At 37.6% G+C, this 25,471-nt stretch overlaps 1 protein-coding gene across 4 annotated transcripts in view; it reads right to left on the bottom strand.

The window, feature by feature from the left end:
* Nucleotides 1–24,090, bottom strand: part of MTHFD2L (methylenetetrahydrofolate dehydrogenase (NADP+ dependent) 2 like) — a 114,750-nt gene extending 90,660 nt beyond the window's left edge. The window contains exons 1-4 of one of the 4 annotated variants that reach the window (XR_012060727.1): nt 22,945–23,290; nt 20,968–21,087; nt 7,326–7,506; nt 6,613–6,695 (exon numbers count right to left, since the gene is read on the bottom strand). Coding sequence is in view for 3 of the 4 variants with exons in the window: in XM_031689253.2 (XP_031545113.1) it covers nt 6,573–6,695; nt 7,322–7,506; nt 22,945–23,093 (457 nt within the window). In the remaining variant the exon portion in view is untranslated. Of the gene's footprint in view, nt 1–6,572; nt 6,696–7,321; nt 7,507–17,293; nt 17,341–19,488; nt 21,088–22,944 lie in introns of those variants that run through there. The other 3 variants (XM_031689253.2, XM_072941688.1, XM_072941692.1) reach the window with 3 other exon arrangements.
* Between the last annotated feature and the right edge of the window lie 1,381 nt (nt 24,091–25,471).

Genomic DNA, 25,471 nt, shown 5'->3' with positions numbered 1-25,471 from the left:
GAGTAGTAAGTATTCTGCATACACAAATTTCATAATCTCTCAAGAAAAGCAATCAAGGCAAGGCCCTTTTTCCCCTCCAAATGAAGAATCAGGTTTTAGACAAATGTACATATCTGCATGCCCTAATTAGGTCAACACCCACATTTTTATGCCTACTAATTACTAGAAAATGTTATCTTTGTTAAATCTACACTGCGAATTCTAACTCTTCTTACTCACCGCATCTGTATTTAATCCTTTAATCCTATGTTTCATTCTGGTTTCTCTGATCAATCCTCTTACATAAATTGGAAGATTTAATCCTCAAAAGCTTCAAACTAACTGAAGGGAAACATTTGAAAAACAATTTTAGAAAAAGATAGATAAGCTAGATTAAGTTTTCCCATTCGACCTAATAAATTTTGTTCCCAGAAATAGAGAAGTAGATTTCTTGGAAAGCAAGAAAATAAAAAGGGGTGAGTAAGCATCTCTTGGTGCTTGACTTGCAGTCTCAGCTGTAGGACTGTGATGAAGACTGAAAGAACACCAGAACTGGTTCTCCTGGCACTGCTCTGCTACCCGCTACTGCCGTGACGCTACACAAGTTTCTCAGCTCACTCAGTTTCCTTTACTATAAACCATGGCCTTAAAAAAGAGTACCTACCGCTGAGCGCTGCTGTGAGTGTTACATTACTTACTGAATATTGCTGGCCGTCATAAGTGGTAGTAGCTGTCAAGGAACAGTAGTCGTAAAACACCGCATCCAAATTGAATTGACTGATTATTGTTTTCTAGGCTTACATCTGAGTGCTTTCATATAATTCATATAATTTGAACCCTTTTAAATCAAATTCACCCCGTGCCAAATCCCGCACTACAACAAATATTTATAGCAAATTTTCAGTGTGTTTCAACCTTGTGGATATTATAATTCCCCTTTCGTTTCTTTGGTCTGAAAAGAATGTCACTGGTCCCCAACTTTTAAAGACCATCATTCCCACTTTACTTTTCACTGTACGTACTGATACAGATACTTGTGGGAAGGGAATGTTGCCTAGCATTTTAGCAAAATAAAGTTGCTGCCCACCATCAAGCCAGCAGCCACTGCTGCCACCCCACCCCCTGCCTGACTGTGTGCCCTGAGGAGAATTCAGGATGGAGAAAAACAGGAAACATTCTGTGTCCTGGGTACTGATGCTAGATAGTTAAGATGCATAGCTAAGGAATAATTTCAGTGAGCCCAGACTCTTGCATCTTCCCATAGAAAATCACTAAAATCATTCACTTGAGATGTCTGGTTTTTGTGATTAGCAGTGAGCTTTTGATATTCACCCCCCCCCCAGCAAAAACTCCTAGATATCCTAGCTTCTTCCTTACCTCTTCTGAGCAGTTTCTCAGAGCTAAGAGGCTGTCTCCCAGGCAGTAGTCCTCAGTAATGTTCCCAAATAAAACTTAACTCTCAACTTTTAGGTTGTATATTTTTCTTTGGTTGACATACTCTACAAATTATATAACTCTTAGTATAATATCAGTTTAATAGATATAACTCAATAAAAGCTAAAAGCAAAAAATGCCTAATTAGGAGAAAAAAATATATATAATGTGAATAGCAGACATCATTCTGGCCTTGACATGATGACGACTTATTGATACTGACAGAATCTGTGCTCAGTGGTGCAGGAGTAGGGAAGCAACCTCATATGACTGCTCTATTTCTCCCTCTTTGTAGGATCAGCTACAGGACAGACAGGCCATACGACTGTGGACGCACAGTTGCATCCTCAGTACTTCCAGTCCTGGCCAGAGTCACACAGCTCCTGAGCATAAACATGGGTGTAAGCCTGTGACAGACTCATTATCACCAAATGGAGAACAGAATTCTCTCTCATTTCTTTGCTTTGTATCCAAATGAGATGCATGGAAACTGCTTGTACGCTCTCTTTAATCCTTATGCAAGCTAGTCCTCCAACATCAGGTTTCTAATTCTAATTTACAATTTCTTTTGCTTAAGATATTGTCCTAATTGTAAAAAATAATCTCCGATTTCTATCACGAAATAACGTGAATCCCGATGTTAACCTAATGACAAAAAATTAGAGGTAAAATCGACTAGAATCATTTCATTTGTTCATTTGCTCATCGTTGCGTTGTAACAATCTTAGAAGACATGTACAGGAGAGGCTATTTCAACCCACTTGCACATGGCCAACTGTTGGGGCTCAGGGTAGGCCACCCAAAAATATGCCTCAATGGCACATTAATTATTTTGAATTTGTTACTTAAGAAAGAGCCGTTGTAAGAGGGGACACTCTGACCCTCCTCTGTCCCCTTGAAAGGAGAAAATAAATCTCACATGAAAGGCGCACTCCCTGCATCTGGGGGTAGGACACCCTTGTTGCCAGAGACAGGGAATTTAGGGCAAGAATCCTATGTAAATAAAGCTCGCGACTCCTTTAACTTACCACCTCAAGCCCAAACTCTGTTTAGTAGATGTCTAAGAAGGCTTTTAGATTTAGATTTTTCATGCATTAAGCACCCAAGGCCTAATTTTCTTTGTCCTGTCAATTCCTCACAAATGTATTATTTGTCTAAAAAGTATAAAAGCTGCCTGCTTTGGCCACTTCCTAGGTCACATGTCTGTGGGACCTCCATGTGCATAAATTAAAATTTCTTAAAAGTTTACTTATCTCCTGTTTATTTGTGTTGTGTATTAGTCCAGCCACAAGAACTCAAGAGAAGAAGGGGGGAGAATTTCCCCCTCCCCAGAACAATCTACCAAAATGACTAATGAGTTCCATGTCTTCTTAAAATAGGCAGGTTGATGCCCAGGGCTTGCTGAAAGAATATCAGAAATAGTGAATAAGCTACTCCTGCTCCTACCAGTTGAATTTCATGATAATCAAGAGACAATTGTGTGTATTTCTCGTCTGTTTTTGCCAGTTCTTTCACAGTAAATTATGAAATTTAATTTAAAACAGTATAAACAAACAATTATTTCTATGAAGACTAATTTGAATATTCTTGAAACACTCTTGAGAACTAAAAAGAATTAGTAATGACTTAGATAAAAACAAGACAGCTATTAAGATTGGGAGACATTTTAAAAATACAGATGTATTTTAGATATTTTTACCTCAAACTGAAAATTACAGGCAATGAATCATAGGTGTTATTTATGCCAAAAGATAGTGCAAAAATCCTAACAGTAGTTTCCAAAGAGTCTTGGACCTTGTAGGGAAGCACAGTTTGCCACCCAACAATGTCTCTTTGGCATGAGGATCATTTTAGGCAGATTATTTTTAAGAAACAGAAGACTCAGTAAGTCTGTCTTTTTGCCTCCCCCGTGGCTGCCTAAAGAATCTAGATAAAGGACCTGTTCCCAGAATAGAGCTATCACCAGAGATAACTGCAAAGAAAATGGGCTGGTGTGGTGGGGAAAACTCAGCGGGGTCTAAAGATCGGAGTCCATTTTGTGTCCCATTGTCCTTACGTGGCCCAGCAAACATTTGTTTTTGCATCTGCAGGTGAACTGCATTCCTCCCCTTTAAGGTCCCAAAGCACTACCACCAATGCCTTCTTTTCTCTTAGCTGAAGATGGTATTTAAGGTGAGGGCTTCAGCCATTTCGGCAAGTTACTCGGTTTTCCTGGGTCTCTCCCATGTACACATGTTATTAAACTTTTGTTTCTTTTCCTCATGTTAATCTGTCTTATATATATTTAGATCAGCCAGAAGAAACTAGAAGGGGAGAGGAAAATTTCTTCCTTCCCGACAACCTACATCAAAAGATTGGTGAATTAATATTTAAATGTTTTATGTTATTATGCTATGTTTAAGATAAAATGCCTTGTTTTATGATTTCCTACTTTATCCAACTTTTTCTATTAACCAAATTACATATCCCAGTGTAATGTAGGTGAATAGGTTAAGTAATACAGAAGAGTCCCCTCATCTGTAAGATGAAGAAGATAATTCCTACACATAAGGCTAGGCTGTTTTGAGGATTCAATAAAATTATCTATATAAAAGAACACCTGCCACATAGTAGCACCTGTTACTCACCAGCTAACACTGACATGCGGTGAGAGTGGTAACATAATGGTAATGGAATGAGGGACCAGTCTGCCTGGACTCACATCCCAGCTCCATTACCAGCTCTGTGAGCTTAGGGACAGTTATCTAACCTCTCTGTGCCCCAAATCCCTCATTAGTAAAATGCATATTATAATAATAGCTCCACCTCCACAGGGGTATTGTGAGGATTCAATGAATCAATAAGGTAAAGTGCCTGAGACATAAATGCCTGACATAGTAAATTTTGGTTATTTTGTATATTATTGGCTTTTCAACTAGATATAAAATTGTCATTTCTCAGAGAATCCAGATATTTTTTATCACCATGTCCCTTTAGCTTTATGCTTCTCACTCTCAAACACAAGACTTGAGAAATTTCAGTACAGAGAGATCAACAGTGCCATCTAGTGGCAAATTGCTAATAAATTCAACAAAGAATATTGCCCATAAAGGGGTAAAATTTCTTACAGATATGAATTTAATTTTTAAGACAAACTAAATATTTGGAAAATTTTACATGTTTACATGTTTTTATAACTATCTGAATGTATTTCAAATACAAGTGAATGAAATTTAAAAACTGCAAACCACAAGAAGATTGTGAGACAAATATAGTACCAAAAAAAAAAAAATCTTGTTTTGCATGAGCCAAACAACTGGGCTTAAACCCAAATGCCAAAATTTTTGGAACAGATCTGTGATGTTAATTAAACTCCTGATATTTTCTAGACCTTAACTTCCTATGATACGAAATGAGTGTGCTGTACATGTTGAATGCCTTTTATAGTTGTAAAAGTAAGTGATAAGTCACCATGCTAATATTAACATGATGAGTCTATAGGATTATCTATCAGAAGCATTTTTCTTGGGGGGAACCTTGATAACTTCTAAGATCCTTTCCAATTTTTTAATTTTTTTAAATCCCGACATATCAAAAGAAAATAATTAAAAATGTGAGTTTTTGTTGTAATTTAAATAGCACAAATGTTATACACTGAGACAGTAAGTTATATTATTGCATAAATTAAAATATTAATACCATACAAAGATCCTAAGTAATACCATCAAACAGCTCTACTTTCTGCAAGTCAAACTTACACAATAATTCAAAACTGCACCAAACTGCCCTAATCCATAATATTCAAGCAATCCTTGCTTTGCTCATTGAATATGCACGAATTTCAGAGCCACAATTCAGTCAAACACCACCAGTCTTCCAGCAACACAGTTTAAATTTCAGTTATCATGGCGTATTAACTGTGAGTGATTATATAAGCACTGCCAGCTCTTTGGTCCACAAATCACTACGTAAGTAACAGATGAGCATCATGATCAGTGACTAACACGTCACTTCTTTCAGAGTCTGTCGGTGATTGATCACGGCACATCTGTTATTCAGTTCAAACACAGACAGCAAATCATACTGCCTCCTTGTCTCCCAGTGATAAACTCACATGACATTTCACAGAAGCGGATAATGAGAAGAGGGAATGAGCCTGTAAAGATGAAGTGCAATGAAGAAATAAAAGGCGATGATTCTGGAAGTGAAAGCGGATGTGAACAGAAGAACTGAAGGTGGCACAGCAAAGACAGAAGAGACATAGGCCAGCATAAAGGTAAGAACCATGAACGTAAAAAACAAGATAAACCTGCTTCAGTAGATTTCTACCTGAATATAAACGGGCTGTACAGGAAGTAGGCCATGACCCCAGAATGCTGACGCTGCACCCTTTGAAGCCATGTAGCTACGCAGCCACAGGAACGTAATGAGGACAAACGGATCCAAATAAATGAGGAACGTGCTTATGACAAAAAGGACGACAACACCCCAGAGAAAGTGACACCAGGATAAAACCTCACATTAAAGAAACTCTCAGAGACAGTTCATGACTTCAAAAGTACAAAGGACAAAACAGAAGCTGATCCAGACTTGGAAAGGAATATGACAGTTCAACTCACCAAGGCACAGAAAAGATGCTTGGAAAAGAGCAAGCGCTCCGTATGAAGAGTTATAGGATGAGAGGAAGGAAGGTCAAACTCCTCTTGACGAGACTTTGCCAATGAAATAAAACACTTTAATTCTCAATGTTTCTAATGTTTTAAATCACAGTGTACTTAATATTAGTTTTACTATTTTTCCTGTCCTTATACATTTGCAAACCACAGTAAGAGAGTTTTTGATGTTTTGAGAAAACATTTTAAAGGTCACAGAACAATAGCTATTTTCCCACTGATTTATTTAGATCGCTTTGACCAGCTGCAGCAGACACAGCCATTTCTATGTTCTTGCACTGTTGTGCAAAGCCAGAACTGCATGTGTTGCCAAAGCCTCCATTTTTCTTTCACAATTTTCAGTCATTGTAAATGTAAGTCATTCAGAAATTGTCACCTATTATATGCTAATATAAGAGCTAGTCCCCTTCTGAACATATTTTATAAATTACTTGAGGTGTCAGCATATAATGTTGAAAGGTGTCCTTACTCCTAACCAAACCAGACACATAGAAGAGCATTATGTACCTGGCAGTGGCAACTGAACTAATATACCACTGACTCTTGGGTCCATGTTCAACTGATCAGTTATATCCAAAAGTTCTTCCTGAGAAACGTCCTTAGGTTTTAGAATGATCTCACTACAGATACCTGGAAGAAAAACAAGTACAGAAAGTCACTCGACTAACAAAGATGTGTTTTTCCATTAGTGATGTTTTATAGCATGTGATTGGCTCCCTCTGCTCCCGTCCCACGAGAAGGAAAGGTCCTTCTACAAAAATGATGTTCGAAGCACCATCAGAAGGGATTTCTCAAATAGTGTAGATGTTTTCTCATGATTCACATGCATTCTTTAGTCCAGGACCCCATGTGGCAAATTGCATTTATTGCCAATAAGCTACTGTCAGTAGATTTAAAGAGAATAAAAACACCAATACTGCCACCGCCACTACCAAGCCAAGTTGGACAGAGTGAACTGGCCAGGTTTACCATGCAATTAAAGCAAATGTGACAAAACCAGGCCCTTTAAATGTAAAGTGTTGCTCTCACATTTCATCATAGGATCTGAAATCACACTGAATTGATTAAGTAAGAAAATCTGAAGAAAAAGAATAAGAAATGAAAATAAACTTTGGTAACTAAATAATCTCATAATAATAATAATACATGTTATTTGAATAGCACTGAGTTGACAGTTTTCATTCATAATTATCACACTTTGAAGTGAAACCAGAAAACATGATTTAGGAAAAAGCACAACTAAAACGCACGCCCACCTACAGCAGCGGCCGCTTTGACCTTCCTCCTGACGTAGGTGTGGCTGGCGGGGTCATCACCCACTAGAACGACGCTGAGGTGAGGCCTTCTGTTCCCAAGGGAAATCCAAGAGTCCACACCTTGCCGTATTTCTTTCTGGATTTGTTTGGCCATTTCAGTTCCTGAGATAATAACTGCATCATGTCTGTGGAAAACAAAGAGAGAAATGTAGTGCTAAAAAGGCACTAAGGAACATTCGACCACATAAATTTAAGGTACAAGAGTGAACAAGACATCTTTGATTCCCCAAGTGAGCAACCGGAAATTGATTTTTTTCAAGTATATTCGACACACTCTTCAGGTTCAAAAATATATTATTAATTTTGTGAAGGATTCCAACTCTGCTTTTTGGTTCTACATTATAATCTAGCTACAGTAAACGTTTCTTCATGACTTTCACTTCATGATTTTTTTTTTTAAATTATCAAACCACATACTCAAGATCTGGACTAAAATATTGACGCTACTGAAGCCTCTGTTATTTTTTCAGAAGAGGCAGAGCAGCACAGTCTAGTTAAAGCCAGCACCCATCTTCAAAGCCCCAGGCCATGGGGTATAGACGCAGCACCGTAGTCTTTTGACCCAAAGGCAAAGTCAGTTCACTCCTAATAGTATACCCTGTACAAGACCCCCCAGTCATGAGCTCTGTACTACACAACTCTTCTAACCTACTCAAGGGAAAATGTTATTCCTCAGCTCCAGGACCACTGTGACAACAGCTGCCAGTCTTGCCATGCTCGTCATCGATCACGGTGGGGACCAGGCCAGTACGCCCCACCCCCACACCATAGCATCACTTCTAGTAGAAAAACTGTACAAAACTACCTGGCGGTTTATCAGTGCCTAAGGTGGTAAGAAACACTGTATGACAGATGACACATATCTCTAGAAAGGCACAAAGAAATGCATTACAGGAAGACTTCCCTACTCTCCCTGACATCAGACTTGAAAGTAGTGAATTAATGTGGCTCCTACTGCACGTTTTGTTTTTAAAGATACCTGGTAAAGTAACAGATGGTCCCTTCTTCCTGCTGCCCCTGTCCTTTCACTGTTGAAAGGCCTGATGAAAGCATGAACTGTATAGCACATGAATACGACCCAAAATGCCAAATGCAGGTCAGTGAATATTGCGAAGAAGAGGAAAAGGAGGAAACAGAAGAAAAAGGGAGAAAAGAAAAACCTTATGGCACCTTCATTTTTTCAAGTACCTGGACACTTTTTATCTTCTAACAAGATCAGGCATCATGAATACCAGCCAATACAGACAAAATGCAGATTTGCTGCCCCTTCCAGGGAAGTCAATTCCCCTCTCTAATAGGCCGGTGTACACATACGTAGACTCAGATAATACTCCATTTCAGTCTGGCACCAGTGATCCACAGCGTTCATCCAGATTTACACAATTTTGTTGCAAACAGTGTTCTGCTAAGAAATGATTCTGAAATGTGGTCTATGGATACATGTATCAAAATTGCCTGGGAAGCTTACTGAACTTGCAGATTCCTAGACCCCACGACCACACCCATGATTCAGAATCCATGGAGGGGGCCTGGGAATCTGCACATCTAACAGGTTCCCGCAGGTAATTCTTGTACATGACCATGTTTGAAAATCATTTCTTCAGTTCAACACAAAAGTATATTTTAATAATAATCGTAACTGTGGGTAAACAACTTGAGCAAATAAAATGATTGGTTAGACATTACAATTGTAAGTACACTCTACTTTTGATTTTAATTTTGTCTACTTTTCACTGAAAATTTAATAGCTTTCAAGACATGAAAGGTCATTGTAAATTCAGTGTACCAATCTTACTCTACTGTCCTAATTTTATAATAGCTTTATTAGGGTGTAACTGACATACAATATACTGCATATACTTAACGTGTACAATTTGATGTTTTAATGTGTGTATATACCTGGGAAACCATCACCAAAATCAAGAAAATAAACATATCTATCACCCCCAAAAGTTTCCTGGTAATCCTTTTTTAATCTCACTATTCCATCTGTCCCTGCCATGTCCCCAGACAACACTGATCTGCTTTCTGTTGCTATATATTAGTTTGTATTATCATGAATTTTATAAAAATGGAATCATGCACTACATACTCCATTTTATCCAGCTACTTTGACTCAGCACAATTAAAATTCATTCATGTTGCTGCACATATCAGTAGTGCATTTCTTTTCATTGCTGAGTAGCTTTCCATTGTAACGACATACCAAAATGTGTATATCCATTTAATGGTTGATGGATATTTATGTTGTTTCCAGTTTTTAGTCATGACAAACAAAGCTGCTATAAACATTCATGGGCAAGTCTTGTATGCACATGTGCTTTCATTTCTCTTGAGCAAATATCTAGGAACAGAATGACTGGGTCATATGGTATGTTTAAATTTGTAAGAAACTGTCAATCTGTTTTCCAAAGTTGTATCATTTTACATTTCTGCAAGCAGTATACAAGAGTTCCAGTTGCTCCACATACTTGCCATCACTTGGTATGGTCAGTCTTTTAAATTTTGGACAATCTAGTGGCTATATGGCAGCATCTGACTGTGCTTTTAATTTGCATTCCCCAGATGAATAATGATGTTCAGCACTTTTTTCATGTGCTTACACAGCATCTGCCTATCTTCTTTGGTGAATTGTGTGATTTGAGTTTTTGCCCTTTAATATTGAATTTTGAGAGTTCTTCATATATCCTTGATTCAAGTCCTTTATCAGATATGTGATTTGACATATTTCCATTCTATTAACTGTGTCTTTGGATGCTAAGTTCTCAATTTTGATGTATTTCAATTAATTTTCCTTTTATGGTTTATGCTTTTGGTATTGTGTCTAAGAAATTTTTTGCGTAACTCAAGGTCACAAACATTTTCTCCAATGTTTCCTTATAGAAGTTTTATGGGTTTAGGTTACACATTCAGTTTTATGATTTAGTTCTATTCCTAGTTTGATGAGGCTCTGTATCAGAATACTGTCAAATGCTTTTTCTGTGTCTATTAAGAAGATCATATAATCATATGCTTTTTTGGTTTTAGTCTATTAATATGTTAAATTACATTGATTAATTTTCAAATGTGAAACCAACCTTGCAGTCCTAGGATAAACTTCCCACCTATCATTTCCAGATATTTTGGATTTCATCAAAATTTTAAGACAGAATGTTTGTACCTATGTACATGAGAGGTACTTGTAGATTTCCTTTCTTGTACTATCTCTGCATGCTTTTGGTGTCAGGGTGATGCTGCCCTCAGAGAATGTGCTAGGAAGTATCCTATCCCCTTCAAATTTCCAGAAGAGTTTGTGTAGAATTCATATTATTTCTTCCCTAAATGTTTGGTAGACTTCACCTGTGAAGCCATCTGGTCCTGGAGCTTTCTGGGTTGTAAGGTTTAAAACTACAAATTAACTTTTTAATATAGAGGGCTCTTCAGGTTATTTATTATTTCTTGAGTGAGCTTTTGTAGTTTGCCTTTGTACATTCTAGTAATTAGTATGTAATTACAATCATAGACTAAATCAAGTTAAGATAAAAATATATTCATTTTGAGTTTAAATTTTATTTTTCAGGACTAAGTAACAAGCTTTTTCCACTATTTACTTTGAATTCCTGGTGCACATTTTTTAGTAATTCATTTAAGTAGAATTTTAATACTAAGAGAACAAGGACTCTTACATTAACAAATACGAAGGGTTGCAGACACTGCAAATAATTCCAGCATGACTCATTTATAAGGCAGTAAAAATTACTTTCTAAAAATTTATCGTGTCAGCAATATTCAGATAGGTAAAATACTCTACTATAGAAGCCAGTTTATCTGCTAATATACTAGAATTCACTCTTAAGAACATTATTTTTATTTTAAAATATAAAGCCATCTGAGTTCTATGTTACATTTTATAGCATATGAATAGCAATACAGCTGCGCACGTGTTTTATTAGCTGATTCTCTGTTAAACACAATGACTTATTTATGGGCTACTGTGAAACTGGCAATCACTGAGCATAAGCATCCAGGTTACCGATGCCCTAGACACTACAAAACTGTGTGAACCTGAGGATGGTGGAGGTAACAATGGCGTAAACTGATTCATCACTTCCATAAAGACAGTCTATCTACAGATGAAACTTGACTACACCTTCTGTGTTGGGGTCTGAGGTGACAGGGCTTCCTTTACATCACAGCACTGATGTGCTAAGTCAGTTTGCTAATTACAGCTGAAATGGTAAAGCCTGGCCTCGCTGGTGTTTATGAGTAAACACACATAAGACTCCCACCCAATTATGTATACGGACTTAGAGCATTTTCAGTAGCAACTGGTCCATTCCATTGATTCCCTCAGTCACTGCAGAGCCTCGCAACTCTCCCACGTCTCTGTGGGAGACGTGATATAAAGATAAATGAAGCAACTTGGGATTAGCGGAGGTCCAACAGGAGGATGCCTGTATCAGCTGATATGCTGGAAGGACTGGTAAACACACACATTCATAGCTCACATAAAAGACTTTAGTGCATAAGGAGATGAGATTTTTTTTTCAACACACATATTGGTGAAAAATGTTAAGAGCAACAACCCAAATTTCCAGCCACAGAAGCATACAACTCCTAGGAATTCTCCCTGGCTCAAGTCTTGAATTCTGCCAATTCATTTTCCACACTGCAGCCAGAGTGATTTTCCAAATGGAATCATATCACTTCCCTCATTAAATCCACATGTCCAATTTTTGTTAATTTAATAAATACATATTGAAATCAACTATATGCCAGGCACTATTCTAGGCACCAGGAATATAAATAATACGGAACAAATGGGTCACTTTCATGAAAATTATATTCCAGTTAGAGAAGACATAAGCAAATTTTTTTAAAAAGCAAATATTTAATATATCATATGTACAAATTGAAAGAAAAGGCATACCTGGAGGCCAGAATTACCATGTTACATAGGTGGATTAAGGTGTCACTTCTCTGATTAATCAGGTGGCACTGAAGGAGAATTCTAGGCTAAATTAGGAAGTACACAGCAAGCACAAAAGACAAGGCAGGAGCATGCCTGGCATGTCTGATGAGTAACAAGGAGGCCAGTGGCTGCAGTGGAAAGAACAAATGGACCAGAACAGGACATGAAGTCAGAGAAGTAGTGTGACATCAGATCACACAGGGTTCGACAGGCCTTCAGAAGGGCATTTGCCTTTATTGTGAGATAGAAAGCTGTCTGGAGATTTTGAGGAGTGCCATTTCCTACTTCAGCGATAACTGGTTAAAATGCGGAGGACAGACTCAATGGAAGGAAGGGGGGGAGCGGGGAAGCAGGGACGCCAGTTAAGAGGCTAGTGTGGTATTCCAGGCAAGGGATGATGGTGGCTTGGACAAGGCGGATAGCAGTGGAGGTGATTAGTAGCCTGATTTAGAATCTATTTTGAGGGTGGGGCCACTGGGAGATTAGGTGTAGGGTGTGAGAAAAAGAACACGAGTCAAATATGACTCCAAAATTTTTGACCTGAGAAACTGAAAAACAGGAGTTTTAACTCAAATCCAAATGTCCTGTGGCTTACACACTCCTGCATGAGTTTTCTTCAGCCTCACTGTGCTCACCAAGTCCCACACTACACATAGCTAAATCTCAGCTTATCAACCACGCCAGGTTCTATTCCTGAGAATTCACTTGTACTATTCCCTCGACTTGAAACACTGTTCTTCCTTAATACCTAAGAGTATTTTGCACATTGTATGTGTTTATTAAATATCTGTGGAATTCTCAGAGTTAAATTTTTATTATAATTTGCACAATTTGTATGTTTTACTATGCAGCCACTGAAAATAATTAACTATAAAAACATCAATATATGAAAATATTCATTGTATAAAATTAAGTGAAGAAATTAAATGAAAAATTGTAGGTTCATAATTATAACTGTTAAAATGTGAATGCATATGACTAAAGATTAAAAGGGAAAACATAAAATAAAATGGTGAAATAGGTAGTATTCTGGATATTTATCTTTCTATCTTAAAATATTTTAAATGTTATCAAATAGATCTTGAATTATATTAAGTGAGTAGATGCAAAACATAAAACACATGAAAAGAAAACAGTTATAGTAAAATTAAAAACCTTGTCACCCAGTTTAAGAAAAATAGTATCATCATCACTGAAACTGTCTATATAACCCTCCCCTACCAAAAACTTTTTCCTTTCTCATAGAGTTAAATATGATCCTGAAATTTTGGTTTATAATTCCATTGTTCGTTTTTACCATTTAACCTAATATTTGTATCTCTAAACATTAAAAATATAACAATATACATTATTATTATAATAATATACACCGTATATACTATGTGTGATAATTTATAATATACATGATCTACATGACATCTATCACATTTATATATGTATATAATATGAAATATGAGAATATTTCTCTAACGTTTACACCCAGGAATAGAATTGTGGGATTATAAGATCATTTATGTATGTTCAATTTATGCCATCTTTCTTGTTTTCCAAAGTGATTGCACTAGTTCACAAGTCCACCAGTAGTATTTAAGAATTTCTATTACTCTACTTCCTTGATTTTGTCAAAGCTTTTAATTTAACCAATTAGTTAATGGAATTTTGTTGTGATTTTAATATGCATTTTCCTGATCACTACAGGTTGGATATCTCATAGGTTTAATGGCCATTTGGCATTCCTCTTGATGGAATGCCTGTTCATCTCTTGACCATTTTTCTAATGAATTATTAGCCCGTGCCTAATTTGAAGAAGTTATTTATGCATTCTGAATATTAATCTTATATTAGTTATATCTGTGTATCAAGTATCATAGTATGTGGCTTGTCTTTTCATTTATTAAATGGTTACTTTTGATGAGTTCTTGATTTTAATGTGAAACTCAACCATCTTTGCCTCTAGTGTCCACTTTTTGTCTCTTAAGAATATCTCCACCATTTCTGACAAAATTTCTTTTACAGAACACAACAGGACTCAGTTAAGACAGACTGGCTAAGGAATTGTCAGGAACTTTTTGAGATTCTGTATAGGCTAGACCTAAAAATCCCACAGGGTTTAATTAAAATATCTATAAAGAGCTTCTGCCGAGCCTTGGTTAGGAATCTCTGGTTTATGCCCCCATTACTCTCAAAGCAGGAGTCCCCACTCTAGTATTCCTGATAGGGGTCAGCTACTTTCCATATAAGGAAACCTATGAAGCATATGTACTCGAAACTGGTCACAGGACTCTTTATCCAGAATAGTGTGCAAATAAGCTAGAATCTACCAAATAAAGTATAAGTTGATAACAAATTAACAAATATTGTACACATAAACAGTTTTGTAACTAAATTAAAAAGCTTTTGTGAAGTTTATATTGAACACAAAAAAATTTCATCACAGCAGAATGTATTCTCTTTATTCCCTACATCAGATTTTAGAAATGTATTTAAAAATCTATTTTGTAAATGAGTCCAAAAGACCTAAAAGCGTTGCATTTTGTTCAAAAACTGTTAATCAATATATTAAAAAAAATAGACCAAGGCAGGTGGGACTTCAGATTTGAAACTTTCAGTGAGTTGCAATCACTGAAATCAAAGTTTACAAACAGAAATGTTTCCCCTCAAAAGCGAGGGAAACACTGAACTAATTAAACAATGATGGCTCAAACAGTATACAAGCGATTTTGAAATTCTATTGTTGTGTGTTGAATTGTGACCCTAAGAAGGTATGTTCAAATCCTAATCTCTGGTATCTGTGACCTTTTCTGGAAATAAAGTATTTGCAGATGTAATTAAGATGGAGGATGAAGTCATACCGGCGTGGACCATTAATCCAGCATGACTGCCGTCCTTGTAGGAAGAGAAGACACAGGCAAGAGAGCCATATGACCACAGAGGCAGGGGTAGAGTCCCACAGTTATAGACAAGGAAAACCAAGGACTGCCAGCAACAACAGGCTAGAAAAGCATGGTCCTGCCGATACGCTGGTTTCAGATTTCTAGCCTCCACAAATGTGAGGATACATTTTTTGTTGTTTTAAGCTGATGGGGTTCAGGGTAAGTTGCCCCAAGATGTGCCACACACATAATTTCATGCTGAAACAAGCAAGGGCCAAAAGACTCAGGAAGAATGTTTGAAATTCCTCCTAAATGCCTAAGAGAATTTAAGATAGGAGGCCTGTTTCAGGAAGGCGCTGTCACCACAGATAACCATGGTACAACCACAGATAAACATAGTAGAGTATGAACTAGGTGTGGTAGACAAGGAGGAAGCTAGCAAGACCCATTTGATCAAAATCCTCTCTGTGTCCCACTGTCTCTAGATGACACAGCAAACATTTAACAAACAGTAACTCTTCACCTTCCTTACTTCTGTTTTCCCAGACCCTTACCTTCTTCTCCTTAGTCTAGAATAACATACAAACCTCATCTTGCCTTACTGTCTTAGGAATTCTCCATGTTTATGTGAATTTCCCATACATACATAATAACCTTGATTTTCTCCTGTTCATCTGTCTTATGTCATTTTAATTACCAGCTCAAGGAACTGAGAGACAAAAGAGGGGAATATCGTCTCCTCCACAAAGCCATCTAGTTTGCGGTACTTTGTTTATGGTAGCCTTAGTAAACAAATACATCTACAATCCAATTTAAAATGTTCCAATTGTGGGAAGAGCTTTTGATAAAGTTCCTATTTTTCACTGAATAAATTCATAGTTTGTAATTTAATGGAATACAATTGAGAAGACCTATCATTTACTGCATCTATAAATAATAAAATATTTTAAATCATAAATAGGCACAACTTATTTGATAACTTTTATCTTAAATATTTGTCAAAGAAAGGTACTTTGAAAGGAGACATGAAGATAGCACCTGTGAAAATTATTTAGGTTGAAATATCTTCACATTCAATATTTTAAAAACTAAAATTGAGACTATGTTCCATTTAGCAGTTTGTTCTGAGTTTACCAGGTTCTTTAGCATCTGTAGTGACAGTATTTTTAAAACCAAAAAATACTACTGTCTAAAGAAAAGAGTAATTAAGAAAACTGCAGCAAATTTAACTTCTTTTTTTTTCAGAAAAGTATCAGAAACTAGGTGTTAAAGGAAGATATGGCTAAGAAACTGATTCAGGTTTGGTTGACCTCTGAACAAAATGTGTTTGCACTGCGTAGGTCCACTTGTTCTTAGATCTTTTTCACTAAAAAGGTACCACAGTGCTACATGATTCCCAGTTGGTTGAATCTGAGGATGCAGAACTGTAAATACAGAGGGCCAACTGTGAAGGTTTCTGACTATGTGGAGGGTCAGCATCCCTAACCTCTGCATTGTTCAAGAGTCAACTGCATGGCAATGTGCACCAAGAATGTGTCACATGTTAAAAGTTAATATTTGCATAGTTAACACAAACATTTAAGGGTATTAATAAAAATTAAGATAAAAAACTTAAACTGTTTTAATGTATAAGGATATAAATTACCTTTTAAAAATGTTAACTTTGAAAATAGTTTTGAATAGAATTATTTTATAGGTTGCCTAATATAAATCAATAAATATTCTAAATATGTAACTTTCATCACTTTTTACTCTTAAAAATTTGCTGGTTTCATCAAAAAATTATACAGTCACATTGACATTAATACACATCAAAAGTGAAGTCAATTTGACCCCTTAGATAGCTTTCATACAAGGCACCCTGTCATTACTCGCTCAGGTGTCATTTCCTAAAAAGACAGAAATGTTGCAAGTCACCCCCAGAGAAGGCAGGACTTCTCTTTAGCACTTTATTCTCTTTCAGTACTTTATTCTCACCCCATTGCTAGGCTAGCACTAAGTGTGACTTCATTAGGAGGCAATAAATCAGAGTGGAAGGCGGATGGGAGGAGGTTAGTAGGGCAACACAATTCAGTACAAATTACTCACCCAAAGCCAGAAGTCCTGAGTCCCAGCCCTGGTTCACCCTTAGTAGCTATAATGAAATTGGACAAGTCACTTAACTGCTCTCAAAGGCTTTCAATTTCCTCATCTATACAATGGGAATGGTCTCTGTTGACCTTACATAAGAGAATTTGGCTAAGAGTTGATTGGCTGATTTGTAAAAATGGCTCTCTCTCCTAGTTTCTGTTAAGTAACAGATGGACACCTGTTCAGAGAACCAAAAGTAATATGGCACCAGAAAGCCATCAGCATTTAGCGCTGTTTCTAAGAGCTTGATTATTTACCTATACTTTCCAGAAAATAAATTGTAACCATCCTAATCTATGGTTACTAAAACTAAATGAAGTGTTTAATTAACTAAAGCAAAGCAGTAAACAGGAGAGAAAAAAATCAGGACTTTCCTGTGTATCAAAACATTCCTTTACAAAATAGTAAAGTAACAGCAAATAAAATCTACCCAAGATCAAGAGTGTATCTAATTTGTATACTTGACATTTTGCTTCTGCATCTACGTTTTAATCTCACTTTCAACCACAACTTTAATTAGAGCTGCAGTAAACAGTTTTATGATCTACAAAGGTGAAAAAGCCTAATACAATCATGAGCAATTTAAACATCTCTGCAGGTCTTAACATAGTTTCATTGATATGAAATCCAAAGGAACCAGGGTAAAATTACATGTGGAATGAAACCAATCACTAGTACTAGGGAGACTTTTGAAGTAAACGAATGTTTTTAAAGTAAATGAATACTTAGGAATGTTAAGTTTATGGCCTTTTAAAAACATTCATTTCATATCCTAAATACTATCTTACACTGTGAAGTAATTTTATCAGAAATTATACTTCTGCAAATCAATACAATGTAAAACAAGTTCTTTTCATTAAGTATGACTGTTATTCAGTTTTGTAACTTAACTTTCAGGGCCCTAACTTGTAACTTGGAAGATCAGTAGCTACCTAAACACACATACTTTTTCAGAAAAATCTTAGATGCTAAGCTTTATACCATAAGAATCCTTGGCAGTCTGTTGAACCCTATGGACACCTTCTCAGAACAACCTTTTTAAGTGTTTAATATAGGATATACAGGTTTACAAGGAAGCCAGTTTTATTGAAATACTGTTATCAAACATTTTTTTAAAAGCATTAAATAAAAGGATCTAATAGCAAGTCTAATAACTACCATAATACCAGAGTAGTGGTGAGTGTGTGTTTTGAGATCTCTGCCTCAACTCTGTGATATTAAAATATCTGTATTTTTACTGGAAACCTCACAAGTACTGCTAATACTACTGTGGTGTGTTGCCAACATTCATAATTGAAGAAAATGCTAAATTTATCAGAGATTAGTGACCTCCCATCTAAGTTTAAGGAGGTCTAAATTCTTCTCATGAAGTCCCAGGTTACCTGGTGGTGAGGGAATCTGACAGTATTTAGTATCTATATGCAAAATTAGTTTTCTTGACTCACAGGAGTTCTATGAGATTTAATAAATGTTTTGAAAAAGAGGAAAAGCAACAGTGAGATATGACAATTATAAATTGCATATAGAGTAAAGCACTGGGTTGCGTGCAGCTTCAAATCCTGTCTTCACTATTTATTTCTTGTGTTATCTTGGACAAGTTATTTAATTTCTCTATGTCCCAACCTGTTCTCAATCTGTTAAATGGGAATAGTAACAGTGTCTACTTCCTTCAGTTGTTGTAAGGACAAAGGACATACTGTATGTGAAAAATTCTATCAAAGTGCTTAACACAGAGTAAGGGATTATTAAATATTAAGAATTTTTCAGCAATACAACTGGATTACTTAAAGGCAAGATGATATAAGTTAATGATAAACAGCCAAGGGGGTGGGGAGGAAACATTTGTTTTAAACTGTAATATGCCCCCACTTTAGAATTATGAATCTTTGACTAGTCTCTTAGCTCTAGACATACCCTTTAATAAAAGTAATTATAGAAACTTATATAGAGTTAAGATCATTAAGTGAACAAACGTGGTTGGTATGACGTTGACAAGAACATGACCTGAATCTCAGAGTAAATTATTTCATGTTTCAAGGACTAGACATTAAACAACAGCAAGATGGTTATGTAAGTTATGGCCAATTGACTTAATATGGATGATGCAGCCAATAAAATGTTAGCAAAAACAATGGCAACACAGAAATGGTGAAACATTTAGGTTTGAAATCTAAAATGAAATAAGAACTGCTTGGAAATCAAAAATTGTAACCAGCTAGCTGTCATATCTCATTTTCTTTAGAACAAGTAAGGCATTACAATAGGAAAACCACTGTATAATATTGCCAACAAAATAAAACATGATTTTAAGAAACTGCCTTTGCTAGCCATTGGGACTAACTCTTATCTTGGCTGAAATCAGGTTATGGAAAATCATCTTTAGTAATGGTCCTAACTGGAGTCTGGGCCCTTCAAGCTTCACAAGAGGATAAAAAGATCTTTAAATCAAATAATTCTATGGCAGAGAGAGAAATACTGAGTAAGCACTAGAGGGAAGAGTCTAAAGGAAAATGAACAGCCTTACTGATAAATATTGTTTTTTAATTATTAAACACCCCACTCTACAAATCATGATTATTTAAACAACATAAACCGGAGTCTCTTCCTAACTCCAAAAATATGTTTTTTTTTTTAAAATGCCAGCCTAGCTATAAAAATTATAAAGCCATTAGTAGTGAGATAAAAAGAAAAGATGAGGTCTCCATAAAGAGCTGTCGGTCAGCATACAAGATTTTACAAATACTAAAAGGAATCAGCAGGAGAGGAAAAATAAAGAGAATCTGGCAAATGAATGATTTTTGCCATCACTGAGCAATGGGATAAACATGGAACGAATGCTTGGGATATCCATTCAGTTACTGAAAATGAATTCAGATAGGAGGATCTAAAGTGTAGGATCTGGGGAGGTCCCTGTTGTAGGACACCTGCAACTCTGCTTACAGTATGGCCTGAATGTGTGAAGTCTATAACCTCACCTCCAAATGGGACAGGCTGCTACCTGGCTCCGTACACTGAAAAGCCCTGTGCCAAAGACTCATGTGATGTTTATAACCCAAGGATATTTTCATTTCTAAATCTCTCGGACAGCAAGGAAAAAATGGGAAAAATTCGATCACTAAGAATGTTTTAACTTTTTGGCTGTTTAGGTAATTCAAGAAAAAATAAGCTGCAACAAATAGAAGGGCTTATTTATTTCTATGACATTAAATGTATTTTCTTCCAGTTAATAAGATCTAATTTCTCTTGAGAAAATAGGAAAAAAAATAATTGCAAATTTTAAAGGAAAACCATTGAGAGGTTAATATTAAAAGATACTTCAAGATTCTGTACCTTTCAAATTTTGCCAAACATGATTTATTGAAATTCTGCTTATTAAAAAAACTCCTCCACTAAAAAAGTATTTATATGTTCAACTATTATAGGTAACTAATTAGTCAAAAATATGAAAAAATGATCAAAGTTTTTTTTCATTATTCATTTAAGGTGCTGTAACTCAGAAACTGGTAATAAATCGGTTGATTGAAAACAGTCAATATCACTGGGGAAAGAGCTTATAAAACTTAAAGACAATTTAACACTAAGGTTCAAATTTCAAATCAGTAGGAATGATATCAGATTTTAAAAACACTCACTATGAAGAACTAGACAACTAACGTGTCACTACATATCAGAAAAAAGATGACTGAGGATGGGGACAAGTGGGGAGGCAGACAGTGGTGACCTCTGGAAGGAATCTCTTCTCTCTGCTGGTCCTAGAAGAGAAAAGAGACACCAATAAGCATCAACACACTGTCCGAATTCCTCCCCACCCGAGACCCACCAGTCCACAGGTGTTTCTCAACCTTACAGCCAACCTCACCTTCATATATGGTATTCAACACCAAGAGGACATCAAAAACACCACCTAATACTAACTTAACTGGTGCTGCCTTGAAAAAGTAAAAACTATCAAAAGTATTATTATTTTATACAGTTATAATTTGTATTAAATAGGGCCGAAACCAGCTGGGTTGAAAGTAATACTTCTTTATATTAAAAATAGCTTTCCAAAACTACTGCACTCAACTATTTTAAATTATAAAGAGGCCATTAATTTAATTTTTAAAAATCTGAATTTTCTCTGTGTGTGTGTGTGTGTGTGTGTGTGTGTGTGTGTATGGATATGTGTGGAGCAAGTGGCTACAATGAAATGTTGGGGTTGTAACTATTGTGGCTCCCATTCAATGTACATGGAGAAGACAGGGTGTTGGGGTCGTTTATTTACATTAGCTGACAAAGTTAACCAGCTATACAATTTGAAAAAGGTTATCTGCACTCTGGAAAGAAGCCCAAAAATACCTGAAATTCAAAAAATAATTATCGAAATAAGAGTGACTATAGTACATAATTCCTTCATTTCTGTAGAACAAATAGAATTCTACAGAATCTTTTCCTAGGTAGTAGAATTGATAGTTCCAGACCAACTGGACAATTTTTTCAGACACTGAGAGCTTCCACAACCAGAACTCTGAATCTCTGTTATTTTCTCACATATACTTGTGAAAGACAAGTAGTAGTCACTATAAACTATGTCCAAAGTAAACCCCACAGGAAATATTGTTTTTAGTATCAGTCACTCAAGACTAAGGTCCAAAATATACACAATGGGGGAGTTTATTTAAGTTAAATAAGCAGTAGCTCTGTCTTTCCACATTACTGATCATTACTTTCTTCCAGGTACAATGCTGAGCACTGGGGATACAAAAAGATGAGTAAGACATAATCTCTGTAAAGTAAAATATAAAACTGCAGTGAAAGCGCATTCCTGGAAGCCCCGAAAGTCAGAAAACAGAATCTCTTCTGGACTCACTAGCTCTGGGTCAAAGGAATGTATTTTTAGCTTCTTAGATTTTAGTAACTACAAGTATATGACGGAAGGGTGAAGTGCTCCTGGGTACCACTGTGCAGAAGAGTTAAAAACCGAACTGTTCTGTATTTTCAACATGCCAGGCAGAAACAAGGTCCAAAGAAATGCAGTGAATGTAAAATTGATCACTTCAATCTACGATTTAAGAGATTCAGGAAGCGCCATACAGAAAAAGAATAAGACAAGATTAATGTCTGTTGTGTGAAATCATTAAGGATTTTAGAGCTGTAAAAGGTATCAGTATAACTACCAACCAAGAAATTCAGAAACTCAAAGACTACTAAGACAGCTGGACATCCCCGCTCCTTTGTCTACGAAACATGCCAATAACCAAAACAAAGTGTCTGAAACAAGAGACCACGTGTTTTTCTGGCACCTTTCCTTGGGGCCTCAAAAGTCTTCCTCGATCACTCGACTGCACCTGCTGCAAAGATGGAACGTTCTGGTGAACGCAGAGCACGTCCAAGGCGCCCGACTGGAGGCCGACGCACCTCCCCGCCGGGCCGCCAGGCCAAGTTCGGAGCCCAGGCAGGCCTCGCCCCCAGCCCCGCCGCGCCGAGCGACTGCCCCGGAGCCCCGGCCTCGCGCGCGAGGGCCTCGCCCGCGCCAGCTGCCGGCGCCCCGCCGCCCCTCCCACCGCCGGCGGCTTCGCACCCGGGAGCCCCGAGACCCGAGGAGGTCGAGCGTCCGGGAGCGCTCGTACCTCACACCGCTGCTCCGAAAGCCCCGGAACGCGCGTCCGGCCGCTCCCGGCGCCGGCGCGGCCAAGGGGGGCACCGCGCTCCCACCCAGCGCCGGCACTTGGCCTAGGCGGCCGCGGAGCAGCCAAAAGCCGCGGGCCGACACTGTCATGGCCGCGAGTCCCCGGCTTCTGGACCGAGGCGCCACCTCCCGCCGCTCCGGTCCCGCAGCGGCAGCCAGGCTCCGCCCCCACCCGGAGCGCGTCCCAGCAGCAGCCGGGTGCCCGGGGGCTCCACGCAGGGGCGGGGTCAGGAGCCGAGCTTAGGGCCGGGGGCGGGCCCGAAGGAGCTCCGGGAGTGTCAGGGTGCGCGGCGGGACGCAGGCCCCGGGCGGGGCAGAGTACTGGCAGGTGCGTCTGGGAATTGGCGGCTTGCGGTGTGGCCCGGCGGCGACTCGGCTTCTCACCCACTGGGCACGCTAATGTTCCAGTAGCGAGGACACAGGGAAGGCGGCTAAACTAATTAGTTCAAGAGCATCCCTCTTTTCTCCCAAACCAGCGCTCCGCCCAGCAGCCTCCGAGGGTTCCTGGAATTTGATTTAAAGCAGGAAAAGTGTTTCTCACTCCCTTGTGAGACTTCGGGATACCTTGAGAGCCGGAGAAAGAAACACCAGTGTGAGTGTGTAGGAGTAAGAGGAGGACCTGGCTGAGCAGGCCTGGATCTAAGGATTTCCATAGCTCTGCCTTTTCACCTCCACTTTGGTGAGAAAAGATTGGCCAATGTCTGTCACTTTCTAGAGTCTAGAGGCAGCGTAGGAACCTGCCTCATGCAGTGAATTTGTAGTGAGAAAACAAAACATCAGCTCCCTTTGAAAAAGTAAAAATCAGACTGTCCGTTCATTATGCTGGGATATGCTAAAAGACAAACTGAGGCTTGTTTTTACATTTTATGAGTTTATTTGAACAAAAACCAGTTTGAATCGGGCAGCATCCAATTTACGAGATAGAAAGGAGTTCCAAGGGGCCTGTCTTTCATGAAATGAAAGACTTTATAGGCAGAAGGGAGCAGAAACTAGGAAGCTATACTAGACAAATAAGCGGTTTGGTTACTTTCCTTTAGGGGAAAGCAAGGGTCTATTAGACATGTTACCTAATTAGTGATAATATGAAGGAAACACAAGTAGTTTCATGCCCTTGAATTAAATACTGTTTTAAAAAATTTTTTTCTTGTAGTCCAATCTGAAGGGATAATGCAAAATATAGACAAAGGGTGCACAAAATGAAAAATGTATAATTGAGAAAATAAAAAGTAATTTACATATTAAAAATGCAGGATTATTTGTGAATTAAGTTTCATTAAATAAAAAGTAAAAAAAAAAAATCACTAGTAATACCTAGCAGTTTCTGTAGGCTTACTCTGTGCCAGGTCCTCTTCTGTGTCCTTAACATAGATTGCCTCATTTAATCTTCACAATAGCTCTGGGAGGTAGAGTCTCTTATTGTTCCTATTTTGCATATGATAAATTTGAACTTCAAAGAAATTAAAGAACTTGCCTAAAGCTACCAGTCTAGTAAGTGATACATCCAAGGCTCAAAGAAAGGTACTTGATTCTGTAGCTGAAAAAAATGACAAACTTCTAATAATTCATGGGACAAACACATGAAAAGGAAAATCAGAAAATAATTTTGAACTCAAGGAAAAGAGAACATATCAAAATTTGAGAAATGCAGCTAAAGCAGCATTTCTTTTAGAGAAATTCATAGCCTTACATGCTTACTTTAGAAAAGAGTAAAGGTCTAAAATCAGTGGTCTAAGTTTCTACCTTAACAAATTAGAAAAATAAGAACTGTTGAGCTAAAGATAAGAGCTAAATTAAATGGAAAACAGAAAAATGACAGAGGAAATCAATGAAATCAAAAGCAAGTTTTTGGAAAAGATCAATATAATTGATAAACTAATTAGATTAACTAGGGGAAAAAGAGGACTGCTGGGAGGCAGTGCACTATAAACTATTTACATTCCTATGTATCTTGCTGAGTGTCAAGACTCCAGACCCTGACCACTTTCTACCTGGGCCGTTTCTCAGGAGTCTTCATGCAGCCAGTAATTCTGAGAGGTAAGGTAATATCTCCCTGTGCCAGGGAGGATGCTTGCTTACTGCTTGCCCTAAAAGTGATGGACTCCTTAAACTCGGAATTCCTCTTCTGTGGGGCAACCCACTACGCAGGCAGGCTTCATCTGGTCCTCTACATCACTGTGGTACGTGGGACAGGGAAACTGCAACAATGACACTGATACTCCAGCCACTTTTTTGGTCAAGTATCATTTGATCATATACGCAAGGGTTTATTTCTGAGTTCTCTATTCTATTCCATCATTCTATATGTCTGACCTATGCCAACACCTTCTCTTTGGATAACTGTGTCTCTGTAATAAGTTTTCAAATCAGAGAGTGTAAGACCTCCAACTTTGTTCTCCTTTTTCAAGATTGTTTTGGCTATTCAGGGTCTCTTGAGATTCCATATGAATTTTAGAACGGGTTTTTCTGCT

This window comes from Vicugna pacos, chromosome 2, assembly GCF_048564905.1.
Source record: "Vicugna pacos chromosome 2, VicPac4, whole genome shotgun sequence".
Classification (NCBI taxonomy): domain Eukaryota; kingdom Metazoa; phylum Chordata; class Mammalia; order Artiodactyla; family Camelidae; genus Vicugna; species Vicugna pacos.
This window is presented reverse-complemented; position numbering and strand designations above follow the sequence as displayed.